This window comes from Equus caballus, chromosome 2 (assembly GCF_041296265.1).
Source record: "Equus caballus isolate H_3958 breed thoroughbred chromosome 2, TB-T2T, whole genome shotgun sequence".
NCBI classification, from domain to species: domain Eukaryota; kingdom Metazoa; phylum Chordata; class Mammalia; order Perissodactyla; family Equidae; genus Equus; species Equus caballus.
Genome location: NC_091685.1, coordinates 37,227,220 through 37,241,363, shown reverse-complemented (window position 1 = coordinate 37,241,363; position 14,144 = coordinate 37,227,220). Strand labels below are relative to the sequence as shown.

Below are 14,144 nucleotides of genomic sequence, written 5' to 3'. Positions count from 1 at the left end.
TGGGGACATGAAAAGAGAGACAAGGTTTTCAGTCTGCATGAAACTTACCTCCTAGGGGCCGGCCCGGTGGTGCAGCGGTTAAGTGCGCACGTTCCACTTCGGTGGCCCGGGGTTCACCAGTTTGGATCCCGGGTGTGGACATGGCACTGCTTGGCACACCATGCTGTGGTGGCATCCATCCCACATATAAAGTAGAGGAAGATGGGCATGGATGTGAGCTCAGGGCCAGTCTTCCTCAGCAAAAAAGAGGAGGATCGGCAGCAGTTAGCTCAGGGCTAATCTTCCTCAAAAAAAAAAAGTTTTTAAAGAAACTTACCTCGTAGTAGAAGAAACAGAGGTAATCAAAATACTATAAAGTCAGGTAGACACAAGTGCTATACAGGAATAAAACGTGGTGAAGAGGTGGGGGGTGCAAGTTTTTATGGGGTAGTCAGGATGGGTTCTCCAAGGAGGTGACATTTCAGCTCAGCTAAGACCTGAATGACAGGATGCAGGGGGGTGGTTGCAGTGTGAGGGGCAGTGGGAACAGCAAGTGCAAAGGCCCCGAGGCAGGAATGAATTTGGAAGTTGGAGGACCTGAAAGGTGGTGTTATTCTCTCGGGCTCTGCCTTTCACTTGCTGTGTGGTCTTAAGCAAGTTGTTTCCTTGCTTGGTTTCCTCCTCTGGAAAATGGAAATTTGGTCGTGTATGTGATGCATCCATCATAGAATGGAGACTCCATAAATGGCGTTCCTTTACCTCGTGCTTGGGCTGAGCTGGCCCTGTTGCCATGGTGACGGAGAGCCTTCCAGGCCTCTCTCCCTGCCATCCCCTGGAAGTCTCAGCCATTGGCTTGGGTGGAAGTGAGGAAGGACGACAACACAGGGCCCTGAGGCCGAGGGTGGCGTCTGACAAGGCACCAGCTGGAACAAGGAGGCACTGAGACACCAAGAGTGAGAGGCCAGCCCAGGGAGGCAGCTGAGTCTCCCGGAGTCCCCTGGGTCCTAGAGTGGGGCTAGGGCAGCCCTGTGCATCTATCACCATGGAAACCACTACAGACCAAGAGAAAATGCCAGTTAGGAGGTCAGAAAGGGGCAGGAGAAGGGGCCACACGTGGGCACATGTGAGACCACTGGGACATTCATGTGACATGCTTCTTCACTGTGACGCAGCCGCCTGAACTGACCTTTCCTTCCTAACCGCACCTGCCACGAACAGTCTCCTGCAGCTGCTCCTCTGTACATCAGGACCAAAATTCACACATTGGGACGTGTGAGCCAATGAGAAGAAGTATGTCCCTTCTGGGTAGGAGAGGGAGCCCAGAAACATAGTTAGATGCCGAAATGCCAAAATTTCTAGGACATTTTCCTGAGTTATTGGAATTAGAGGCAGAAGATCAGGGGAGTGTGGTAACAAAGACAGATCTTCCTGTGCGGGGTCGGGGGCGTGAGCCGCGGCTGGTGGGCCATTGTGCTTGCCGTCTCGGGGTTCCGCCTCGCAGGAGGGAGTAAGTTCTAGATGAGCACGAGTCTGGCCTGAGCACAGAACACAAAGGCTGGCCCTGTAAAGCCATCGCTACAGCAGGCTGTCATCTGAGGCCTCATGTAGTGCTTGTCCCCTCAGGAACGCACCTCACTTCTTAGCCCTTTTGTCCTGGAGGAATCCCCCTTCCCCTCACTCCTTCCCTGCTCCTGCTCAGATCCTTGCAGCCACACCCCCTCCCTTACTCACAAGTCACTTTCTCGCTTCGCTTCTCTTTATAAGGCTGCTCCCCCCCCACCCCCCACTCCTGGCTCCTTGAACTGTATCATTGGTTCAGCTCGGCCCCTTTCTGTCCACCTGCCTTGTGGCCTCAAGTCCCTCTCTTGAATTCCTGCCCACCCGGCACAGCCTCTTGCCCGGAGCCTCAGGCAGGTCCTGGGAGAGGCCGGCGCTCCCGCTGGCTCTCCGTGATCTGGCTCCCGGCTCACATCAGCTCGTCCAGAGCCTGGTTCTCACACTACAGCAGCATCAGCATCACCTGGGGGCTTGTTCAGACACAGCTGGCTGGGCCCCACCCGGGCGTTTCTGATTCAGCAGGTCTGCGGTGGGGCCCAAGAATTTGCATTTCTCACACATTTCCAGGTAGTGCTAATGCTCTTGGTCTGAGGGCCACCCTTTGAGAACGACGGTCTGGTCCAAAGGCAGGCGTTGTGGACCAGGGTGTTCTCCAAGTGCGGGTTTGCACCGGCAGCATCAGCCTCACCTGGAGCTTTTCAAAAACTTACCTTCTCGGAGCCTACCCCAAACCTGCTGAGGCAGGAGCTCTGGGGTGGGACCCGGGCATTGGCATTTGAACAAGGCTCCCCCCCCCGCCCAGATGATTCTGCAGCTTGCTCACAGGTCTAGAACAACCCTCCCATCTGTCCAGTCCCTTCAGCCCCTGGGAGAAAGGAGAGAGGTTCGTTATCTTTGTCGAATGGATGAGAAACCTGAAGCCCAGAGAGGTGCCCCGGTAAACTAGCAGAGAATGGGACCAGAGCCCAGGTCGTTGGGCGGCGGGGCCTTGCGCACTTTCCATCTGCTTTCCCTGGGTGTCTAGGGCAGTCTGACCTCGCCCAAGCCTGGCCCACGTTGTGCTGCAGTGACGGGAGGTGGCAAGCACCTCCCCGCCCTTTATCTTGGGGGCACTGTTAATAGCGCTCACCCTCTACGTGGCAGTGGACAGGGGATTTTCCCGGCCGTGTTCACAGCCCCGCACCACAGCTTCTCTCCTGACACCCAGTCACCTCCTCCAGGGGAGCTGGGCAGCCCCTCGTGGGGGCCGCCTGGAGGGGTGGGAGTTACACCACGGTGAACGTTCGAGGAGAACCTGGGGCTGAGGCAGGAGCCAGGTGCCCCCCCCACCTCCTCCCTCCCTCCCTGCCAGGAGCACCCAAAAGTCTGTGCATGACTAGGGGATAGGATTGAGGGCCGCTCCCTCGATGCCACTCCTGTGCCCTCCCTCTCTGTCGACCTCAGCTTTTAGGAGTAAGAGTTAAGCTGTGCTAATAAGGAAAGTGACTTTGTGCCAGTGTGTTTTTGTGTGTGCATGTGTGTTTGCTGTTGAGTTTTTTTTACCTTAATGAAACTTTCAAACGTACATGGAAGTAGAGGGAACAGGACAAGGAACCTGTGTAGCCCACATCCAGTTTCAACCATTAAGATTTTTCCACATTTGTTTCATCTATTCCTTTCTTTCTTTTTTCTTTTGTGAAGTATTTTAAAGGAAACCCCAGTCATCAGGTGATTTCAGCCCCACATTCTTCAGGGTGCATCTCTAAATATGGCCATTTTCTTACATAACCACAATGCCAAACAATGCCTAACAGAATCGGCAAGAATGCCTAATATTCTGTCCAAAATTAATTTTTCCTTGAATTGTCATAAAAATGCCTTTTAAGGGGCCAGCCCCATGGCCAAGTGGTTGGGTTCGCGCACTCTGCTTCGGCAGCCCAGGGTTTCACCGGTTCTGATCCTGGGCACAGACATGGCACCGCTCATCAGGCCATGCTGAGGCCGGGTCCCACATGCCACAACTAGAATACACAACTGTGTACTGGGGGGCTTTGGGGGGAAGAAGAAGAGGAAAAAAGAAGAAGTTGGCAACAGATGTTAGCTTAGGTGCCAATCTTTAAAAAAAAAATGCCTTTTAACTGTTGGATTGTAGTGGAATGAATGGTTTACATTATGTCTTGTCTTTCTTTTGAGCTATATTATTCAATGGAATATTTAGCTTTTCCTCCAAATAAGGAGAATTAAATGAGATGATTAATCCTTTGAATCAGGATCCAAATAAAGTCCATAGTAGCACTGTCCAATAAAAATATAATGCATCACAAATGTAAGCCTCATATGTAATTTAAAATTTTCTAGTATTCACGTTGAAAAAAGTAAAAAGAAATGTGATTTTTTTTTTTTTTTTTTTTTTTTTTGCTCAGGAAGATTTGCACTGAGCTAACATCTGTTGCGAGTCTTCCTCTTTTTTTGTATGTGAGCTACCGCCAGAGCACATCCACTGATGGAGGAATGGCATAGGTCCACGCCTGGGAACTGAACCCAGGCCTCCAAAGCAGAGTGTGCTGACCTTAACCACTAGGCCACCAGGGCTGGCTTGGGATATTAATTTTAATAATATCTATTATGTAACCCAATATATAAAAATTATTATTTCAACATGTAATCATTATAAAAGTTATTAATGAGATATTTTACCTTCTTTCTTCCGTACTGAGTCTTCCAGCATCTCTCAGTGTGGACTTTCCAAGTGCCCAAGAGTCACATGTGGCTGGTGGCTGCTTTATTGGACCCCACAAATATATACATTATAGTAGTCATTTTTCTCTAAAATCTCTTAATTCTGAGGAAGCCCCCCCTCTCTCTCGCATGCCATTGCCTTGTTGCAGACATAGGTCAGTTTCTGTAGAAGGTTCTGTATGTTGATCTCTTTGCTTCCTTGTGGTCTCGTCGACTTGCCCCTCTGTTTCCGCATTTATTATAAATGGAAATTAACTCTAGAGACCTGATTAGATTGAATTTGTGTTTTGTTTATGTTTTGGGGGGGTTTTGGTAAGAACCTTTCAGAGGTGGTACCTTCCCATAGCGTGATGGGAGTCAGAGACCCCTGGTATCTGCTGAGGTTAGAGTGGGCTCAGGTGGTGGCAGTCTGACCCCTCCTTTGGAAAGTTCTCCATCAACCTTTCCCCTAATGCTTTCAACGCCCAGCAGTCATTCCCTGGCTCTGTGATTTACCTAGGGGGTGGTTCCCACACTTGAGGGGCAGCAAGCTCCACAGATCTGGGCCCCCCCAGATTCTGACTCTGCAGGTCTGGGGCCGGCCCAGGAGCTGCCTTTTTTTTTTAAGATTTTATTTTTCCTTTTGTTTTTTTCCCCCAAAGCCCCCCAGTACTCAGTTGTATATATTTTAGTTGTGGGTCCTTCTTGTCGTGGTATGTGGGATGCCGCCTCAGCATGGCCTGATGAGTCGTGCCGTGTCTGCACCCAGGATTTGAACCGGTGAAACCCTGGGCCACCAAAGCAGAGTGAGTGAACTTAACCACTCAGCCACGGGGCCGGCCCCCAAGGAGCTGCCTTTCTGACGTCCTCCCACGTGCTGCCATGGCCGCTGCTGGTCCAGGCGGCACACTTTGAGAACCGCAGCCCTAGGGGTTGGTTTTGCTTGTATTTCAACAAGAGCCCTCTAGCGCCTGGGTGAGGGAGGGCTGTTATGGAGGGCTTTGACAGTGACTGTGTTCTGAGCCTGTGCCATGTGCCATCCACTATGCCGAGCCCTTACCTGCATCATCTCATTTGACCCTCACAACCCTAAGCAGTTAATACCCGTTTTCCCAATGAGAAAACTGAGACTCAGAGAGATTAAGTCTTTTGCCTAAGGACACACAGTAAATCAGTGGCAGAGTCAGAGATGGAACCCAGGTCTGGGTGACCCTGCACTCGAGCCCTTAGCCACCGCGCTGTATGGCCTTCCGGGCAAGTAGACACCTCCTCTGTCCACCTGCAGAGACTCTGCTCAGCCCTCTGTCCCCTTCTGGTTGCAGGATGTCCTCTTCCTCCTCCTACCCTGGACAGCGAGGGCGCACTCCCCGACCTGGACCTCCTCCCGCCTCCGCCACCGCCCCCACCGGCATACCTGCCTCCTCCGGATGAGGAGCCCCCTGCCCCCGTGGGCGCCTCACTCATCTCTGACCTAGAGCAGCTGCACCTGCCCCCACTCCCGCCCCCACCACAGGTACTGCCAACCCCTTGGTCCCTAACGGAGCCCCATGGGCTGGGGGCGGGAGTCTGGGCCTTTCAGGGAGTTAAGCCTGGGGGTCATCTGGTCCATTCTCCGGCTCGAGGCAGTCCCTCTTCTTAGCCCATTCAGGCCGGTACATATTGGGCCTGTTTTTCAAGATCCCCAGAGAAGGGGTGCCCCTCCCTCTTCCCCCCATGCCCGCTCCAGCTCTGAGCAGACGGTTCTTTGTATCTAACCCAGATCCCTGATGCTGCATAGGAAACCCATTTATAATCCTCTGCTCTTAACAGAGGCTGTTATAGAAATGGGAGGGGTTCCAGGCCAAGGGAAAGCCTGATTCCAGGAGATTCCTTAGAAGTCGAGCTAAGCAGCTTTGACTGGTTGAGGGAACCCAGGGCAAGGAGCTGGGAGACCTGGGCTCCAGCTGTCACTGTAACCCTCCTGCTGAGTGACTTCAGACAGGTCACTTGCTTCTCTGGGCCTCAGTTTCCTCCTCTGTACAATGGGGCTAATTGTGCCTGGTGCCACCAGGTGAGGAGCAGAGCTGAGAGGGCTGTGTGGGGTCCCCCCTGGATGACACCTCTCCTGCCCCGCCTTGTCCCTACAGTCCTTGGCAGAGGGGCCTTCACTGCAGCCTCGGCCCAATCATCTCAGGGCGGCAGAGGAGGAGCTGCCGCCTCCCCCAGAAGAGCCTGCTGGCCTCCCCGAGAGAGAGGCGTCGACAGGTACGGGGACAGGGCTGGAAGGATTCTAGGCTGGTCCCCAGGGCCCTCGGGGTGGGGCACGGGCTTCAGGTGGGAACTGGGAGAGCAGGGACCACCAGTGTCCGCCCCAGCTCATGGCACAGTGACGGGCCCGATAGTTTACATCAGCTCTATTTTTTTTTAATTTTTTTATTGCGTTCATAATAGTTTACATCAATGTGAGATTTCAGTTGCACATTATTTCTTGTCTGTCACCACATAGGTGCTCCCCTTCACCCCCTGTGCCCACGTCCCACCCCACTTCCCCTGGTAACCACTGAGCTGTTTTCTTTGTCCATGTGCTTGTTTATACTCCACATATGAGTGAAATCATAGTGTTTGTCTTTCTCAGTCTGGCTTATTTCTTTTAGCATAATTCCCTCCAGTTCTTTCCATGTTGTTGCAAATGGGATGAATTTGTCTTTTTTTCTGAGTGAGTAGTATTCCATTGTGTATATATACCACCTCTTCTTTACCCAGTCATCTGTCAGTGGGCACTCAGATAGTTTCCATGTCTTGGCTATTGTGAATAATGCTGCTATGAACATAGGGGTGCATATGTGACTTTGGATTGTTGATTTCAAGTTGTTTGGGTAGATACCCAGTAGTGGGATAGCTGGGTGTATGGTAGTTCTATTTTTAGTTTTTTGAGGAATCTCCATACTGTTTTCCACAGTGGCTGCACCAGTTTGCATTCCCACCAGCAGGGTATGAGGGTTCCCTTCTCTCCAAACCCTCTCCAACATTTGTTATTCTTAATCTTAGTGATTATAGCCATTTTAACAGGCGTAAGGTGGTATCTTAGTGTAGTTTTGATTTGCATTTCCCTGATGATTAGTGATGTTGAACATCTTTTCATGTGTTTATTGGCCATCTGTATATTTTGTTTGGAAAAATGTCTGTTCATCTCCTCTGCCCATTTTTTGATCAGGCTGTTTGTTTTTTTTGTCGTTCAGTTGTGTGAGTTCCTTATATATTATGGAGATTAACCCCTTTCAGATATGTGATTTGCAAATACTTCCTCCCAATTGGTGGGTTGTCTTTTTGTTTTGATCCTAGTTTCTTTTGCCTTGCAGAAGCTCTTTAGTCTAAGGAAGTCACACTTGTTTATTTTTTCTTTTGTTTCCCTTGTCTGAGAAGACATGGTATTCGAAAAAATCCTTTTAAGTTCAACGTCAAAAAGTGTACTACCTATATTACCTTCCAGGAATTTTATGGTTTCAGGACTTAAGTCTTTGACCCATTTTGAGTTTATTTTTGTGTATGGCATGAGATAGTGGTCTACCTTCATTCTTTTGCATGTGGCTGTCCAGTTTTCCCTACACCATTTATTGAAGAGACTGTCTTTTCTCCATTGTATGTTCTTGGCACCTTTGTCGAAGATTAGCTGTCGTAGATGTGCGGTTTTATTTCTGGGCTTTCAGTTCTGTTCCATTGATCTGTGTGCCTGTTTTTGTCCTAGTACCATGCTGTTTTGACCACTATGGCTTTGTAGTACATTTTGAAGTGAGGGATTGTGATACCTCCAGTTTGTTCTTTTAATTCAGGGTCTTTTATTGCCCCATATGAATTTTAGGATTCTTTGTTCTATTTCCATGAAGAATGTCATTGGGATTCTGATTGGGATTGCATTGAATCTGTCGATTGCTTTGGGTAGTATGGACATTTTAACTATGTTTATTCTTCCAATCCACGTGCATGGAATCTCTTTCCATCTCTTTACATCATCATCTATTCCTTTCAATAACGTCTTATAGTTTTCATTGTATAAGTCCTTCACTTCCTTGGTTAAATTTATTCCTAGATACTGTATTCTTTTTGTTGCGGTTGTAAATGGAATTGTATTCTTGAGTTCCCTTTCTGTAAGTTCGTTATTAGAGTATAGAAATGCAACTGATTTTTGTAAGTTGATTTTGTACCCTGCAACTTTAACTTCTAGCTGTTAATTATTTCTAACAGTTTTCCTATGGATTCTTTAGGGTTTTCTATATATAAGATCATGTCGTCTGCAAACAGTGATAGTTTCACTTCTTCACTCCTTATTTTTACATCAACTTTATTTTTATTGCCGTAAGCTTTTTGCCTTTATAACTGAAATCCATTTACACATCGATCAGCAAAATTTGCTACGATAGCAAAAATGCCTTGAGGTTTTTTTCTCTAATTTTTTGAATACAATATGTGAAAGGCTACACAGTGAGAAGTCTCCCCTCAGCCCCATCCCTGTATCGACCAGCTTCCTGCCGCATAGACAGCCTCTGTTGTCAGTGTCTTCCATGTCCTTCCAGAGACATTTTATGCGTATCAAGCAAATATAAATGTGTCTGCTGCCTCCCATTTTCCCACAAATAGTAACAAACTCTGCTGTTCTGCACTTTGCTCTCTCTGCTCCGTACATCTTAGTGCTCCTTCCATGTCAGATCATAAAGCGGCTCCTTATCTTTTTCACAGCTGTGTAGTATTCCTTAGTATGCATTTAACCAGTTTCCCATGAGAGTACTTAGGTAGTTTCTTACGGTGACAAATAATGCTGAGATGAATTGCCTGGCAGATAGGTCATTTTGCCTGTGTGCAAGTTTGTGAGATAAATTTCTAGAAGAGAAAGTACTGTGGTCAAAGGCTAGGTGCATTTGTAACTTTGATATTTTTGCCAAAATACCCTTCTTGGCCATCCTATCTACACTCCCTTCAGCGGTGTCTGAGAGCCCGTTTGCCCACAGTCTCTCCAGCACCGTGTGTTACTCTAAGAAACGGCTATTACGTGCGGAAAGGCTTTCTCTGCTCCCAGTTTATAAAGCATCCCCTGGTTTCTTCTAGTGTTCTGATGGTTTCATTTTCACATTTAGGTCTTCAAGACATATGAAATGATCTGAGTAGAAGGTGTCTCGATGGAGCCCCTCCTTGAATTTTTTGCAGATGGCAACCCAGTTGTCCTGACACAGCATCTCCTGATTTTGGCTTTTCAGGGGCCACTCACATTCCTTCCTCCTGCTCCTCGTGACCCTCTCATGAGCCGAGGCCACACTCACAGCCCCGGGGCTCCAGGCAGAGACCTGCGCTCTGGGCAGGTTCTGGGCGGTGATTGGGTGCAGTACTCCCAGGCTGGGCGGATCACGGCCCGTGTCTCCTCTTCCCCAGACATCTGTGCCTTCTGCCACAAGACCGTGTCCCCCCGAGAGCTGGCCGTGGAAGCCATGAAGAGGCAGTACCACGCCCAGTGCTTCACGTGCCGCACCTGCCGCCGCCAGCTGGCCGGGCAGAGCTTCTACCAGAAGGACGGGCGGCCCCTCTGCGAGCCCTGCTACCAGGTAACCCCTGCGGCGGGCTCCGCACACCAAGCGCTGAGCTGGGCACTTGACGGACATCGTCTTATTTCATTCCCCTCCACCACACTGGGAGGTGGGCACTCTTGACCCATTTCACAGATGAGGAAGCTGAGGCTCAGAGGGCAAGGAGCTCAGCCAAGGTGTACAGTATTCGTTCCTGCGGCCGCGTAGCAAATTACTGCAAACTTGGTGGCTGCAATCAACACGCATTTATTCTCCTACAGTTCTGGAGGTCAGAAGCCCTCAATCCATTTCACTAAAGTCGAGGGGTCGGGGGAATCTCTTTCCTTGCCTTTTCCAGCTTCTAGAGCTGCATTCCTTGGTTCCTTTGTCCATCTTCAAAGTCAACCGTGTAGCATCCTGCTTCAGTATCATATTTCCTTCTGTGTCGAATCTCCCTCTGCCTCCCTCTTATAAGGACACTTGTGATGACATTTAGGGCCCGCCTGGATAATCCAGGATAATCTCCCCATATTGAGATCCTTAACTCAGTCGCATCTGTGAGTCTCTTTTGCCACTGGAGGTCGTCACAGGTTCCAAGCCTTAGGACCTGGATATCTTAGGGACATCATTCAGCCTAGCACGCAAGGTCACACTCCAGAAGGCAGTGGAGCTGGGGTTCTCCCTGAGGCCCGTCTGGTTCTGGAGCCTCCTGTGGTCTTGCCACTCTCTCACCTAGAACCATGAGGTTCCAGTGCAAGGTCTACTGGGGGCATCTGTGTCACCTCAGTACCAAATGCAGTCTGGGAGAGCCGGTGTGGATGCCAAGGTATTGGAATTGCTGACTCTCCGATGGTGGGTGGTGGTGTTTTTCTGTGGTTACAGACCCACAGACGCATCACCTGGGTGTGCGTGGGCCGCACCTTGTCCTCTTGAATTGGGAGCACCTGGCAATCTGCATTTTCAACAAGTCAGGTGATTCTGATAAACATTGAAGTTTGAAAACTGCTGATTTGTGGAGTTAGAATATTTGGAGTTGGGACTATCGAGAGAAATCAGAACACTCTGATCAGAGGCAGCGAGGCACGTGGGCGGAGAAAGGAGCCAGGCCTCCCCCCGTCCCTCTGACCCCGTCAACGTGACGGTGGGGGCGTCCTTCCCCTCTTCCCTCAGCTCGAAGCCAGGCAGGGGGAGACACTGAGGGGAAGCGGGTTGAAGGTGACTTCCAGCTGGAAGCAGCCGGGAGGGACTTGAGCAGTGTGCTGGGAGGGAAGGGCTGCCCCCCTAAACTTATCTGTCAGATGAAATCAGGTGAAAATGAACAGGAACACGGTCAGGAAGCGGGGGGGACATGTCTAGGAGAAAAGGTGGGAGGGTAAGTGAGAGGCCCTTGGCTCGGCCTCAGCAATCTCTCTCTCTCACTAATCCCTCTTCATTCCAGAAGAGACTTGAGGCAGCTTATAAGAATGCACACGTACCTATAGTCAACAACAGTGTTGTACACTTAAAAATTTGTTAAGAGAGTAGATCTCATGTTGTGATTTTAGCACAATAAAATAAAATTTTTAAAAAAGAATGTGCATAATAATGATGTAAAATAAACACACAAAGAAATCAGAACAGGGGGAAATCTAAGTGAAAAGTGAGATGAAACCAGAGGGAAAGTTAGTACCTGAAAATCTATGAATGAAAGACTCCTACAGTTGTTCCTAAAAGTACAGCATGGAATTTGACTCTGAGCTTCCAAGTGGCCAAATGGAAAAGGGAAGGAGTTTCGAGGTTTATTGCCCATAAAATAAAAAGCACACCAATTCCTCCGGGAATTCCTTTTCCTGACTCTGAGGTTTAAGAGAAATTTCTCCCATGGGCCCTGGGGGACCCTGGCCTCAAGCATTTCCTAGAAACAAAGAATGCAGTAGCAGCTTCATGGCAGGATTCCTCACAGTAAGCTGAGGATATGCTGCCAAACTCGATCCATTGTAAGCAGTGTGGAGGTTTTGGCGTAGTAGTTACAGGCCGATTGACGAATGTAAGCCCCTCTCCTGTACCCCTGGCCTTCTGGGCCCCTGTGGGTAGCCAGTCAAATGCCCCTTGTGGCTTAGAGTGGGCATACCCATGAGATGGCTCTAAGGCAATGGCCCTCTGTCCCAGGACACCCTGGAGAAATGTGGCAAGTGTGGCGAGGTGGTCCGGGAGCACATCATCAGGGCCCTGGGCCGGGCCTTCCACCCCACCTGCTTCACGTGTGTGACCTGCGCCCGGTGCATCGGGGACGAGAGCTTTGCCCTGGACAGCCAGAATGAGGTGTACTGCCTGGATGACTTCTACAGGTATGAGAGGGGTCCGAGCACGGGGGGCAGGGAGTGGGACTCAGGCAGACGGAGGAGCCAAGCCTGAGTGGGGGCCTGGGTCACAGCTTTCCTGCGGCCTCCGGGTGCGCAGAAACCGGGTCTTCCGTTCCACACACCATAGATTGCAACCGTGTGCCTGCTCGCAGCTAACAACTTTTTGAGCACCTGCATCCTCAAAACTCTCCTGTCAAGCAGGTGCTCTTCAGGCTTCTATTTTACCAAATGTGGAAACCGAGGTCTGCAACAGATAAGTAGGCACAGTCTCCCAGCCGGCGAGTAGGGAAGCTGCGATTCAGACCCCAGTGACCTGACTTCAGGGCCTTGCTCTCGATCCCCAGAGCACAGGGCTCCCCTCGGAGCTGGAGCCGTAGGAAGCAGCAGTGACACAGACATCCGTGATGCTCAGTCCCTGCCCTCGAGTTACTCACTGCCCAAGGGGAAAGGCAGATATGCCTGTTAAAAAAGAAAGGACAGAAGCAGCAAAAGCAGTGGCCTATACAAATGGCATGGCTCCAAGCCCACTGAACACACGTGGGATTTCTCTGCTTTCTCAAATTCTGACATTCCCCAGTCACTTCCTTGTCTCCGCTAATTACACCCTGGGAAGCTGGGTCTAATTACACAGGTCTCTCCATCCGCTCCTGCTGGGAAGAAAGAGACATTTGTGGTTGTAGCTCCAGGTGCAGTCACATAGCAACGGGCTTGAAATAGCTCTGGGAGGTGAACTGGAGCCAGCCCGAGCTCTGACAGCTAATTTCTGCGGGCGTCGGCGTGAACACCTCCCGAGCGTGGGTTCCTCTCCCTCTAGGAAATTCGCCCCTGTGTGCAGCATCTGTGAGAATCCCATCATCCCCCGGGACGGGAAGGATGCCTTCAAAATCGAGTGCATGGGAAGAAACTTCCATGAAAATTGCTACAGGTGCGAGGTGAGTGGAGCAGCAATGATTTCATGACAGCTGTCGGTCCTGTTCAATCACCGCACGAGCCCTGGTGGGAGCCTGCCGCGTGCCAGGCCCTGGGCCAGGACAGTCACAGTGGGGGCTCTGCTCTCCAATTGCTCACTGTCCAATAGCAGAGACAAATTAGAATGGAGATAATTACAAATATAGACTGTTACTCAGAACTCTTTAAGTTAATGATAGAAACCAAACCCGACCTGCTTTCTGCAAGAAAGGATTTCTCCTGGGAAGCCTCATGCTGGTGATGTCATTGATGACATCAAAGGGTATCATCAGGGCGCTCTCTCCATCTCTTGGTTCCGTGCTTTTTGGGTGTTTGCTTCATTTCCTCTTCCTGTAAGCTGGCGTCCTCTGTGAGGAGGGGGACACAGTCAGTGCACAGCCATGGTTGGCCCAGGTTTACGTCCTTTCAACTTAGAAACCCCATCCAAGGATCGCATACAGTCCCAAGAAGGCCTTTGATTGGCCCAGCTTGGGTCCCATGCCCATTCTGGACCAATCATGACCAGGGGGTATGACTGACAACTCCTAGGGCCAGGGAGGCAGAACCATATGGAACAGAGAAGGGTTGATTCAACCATAGGAAGGAAGGAAGGAATGCTGGGCAAACCCACACCATAGCTCTCCTTTCTGGTGCTGGGAAAGAGCATGTGTAAATCAGCTTTGGGACAGTGATCAAGTCTAGCCAGGGTGGGGGAGGCAAGGCAGTCTCCTAGAGGAGGTGATGCTTAGCCTGCATCTCTCAGGAGGAGTATGAGTTGCCAGATATTTGGAGAAGGCAGAGGCGGTCCAGCCAGAGGGTCTGTAAGGACCCACTTTGACATGAGCAAGCCTGAAGAATCAGAGGCAGTGGAAGTTTCTGGTTGTTTCTAGAGTGTAGAGTGGGGGAGCGTGTGGTAGCAGTGAGGCCACAGAAAAGGAGAGGGCCTCATGTGCCAGGCTGAGGAGTCTGGACTGCAGGGAGGGGTGAGGCCGAGAAGGGGAGGCTGGTTAGAAGCTGGTGCAGTAGTCCCGACAAGAATGTCCAGGGTATCGCATAGGACCCTTGGCTCAGAAGGGTCTCAGGCCTGCTC

General features: G+C 50.3%; 1 protein-coding gene and 1 long non-coding RNA gene across 7 annotated transcripts in view; one reads left to right on the top strand and one right to left on the bottom strand.

Annotated features, from left to right (window-relative positions):
* The window catches only part of FBLIM1 (filamin binding LIM protein 1), a 28,911-nt gene that overhangs the window by 7,296 nt on the left and 7,471 nt on the right, over window positions 1–14,144 (top strand). For all 6 annotated transcript variants that reach the window (XM_070260927.1, XM_070260923.1, XM_070260925.1 and 3 more), the window contains 5 exons: window positions 5,556–5,746; window positions 6,360–6,477; window positions 9,634–9,803; window positions 11,913–12,091; window positions 12,921–13,038. In XM_070260927.1, coding sequence (XP_070117028.1) covers window positions 5,556–5,746; window positions 6,360–6,477; window positions 9,634–9,803; window positions 11,913–12,091; window positions 12,921–13,038 — 776 coding nt within the window. The remainder of the gene's footprint in view (window positions 1–5,555; window positions 5,747–6,359; window positions 6,478–9,633; window positions 9,804–11,912; window positions 12,092–12,920; window positions 13,039–14,144) is intronic.
* The window catches only part of LOC138923221 (uncharacterized), a 48,142-nt gene continuing 41,428 nt past the window's right edge, over window positions 7,431–14,144 (bottom strand). The window contains exons 2-3 of the long non-coding RNA XR_011436538.1: window positions 13,269–13,422; window positions 7,431–13,173 (exon numbers count right to left, since the gene is read on the bottom strand). This is a non-coding gene — a long non-coding RNA (uncharacterized lncRNA). The remainder of the gene's footprint in view (window positions 13,174–13,268; window positions 13,423–14,144) is intronic.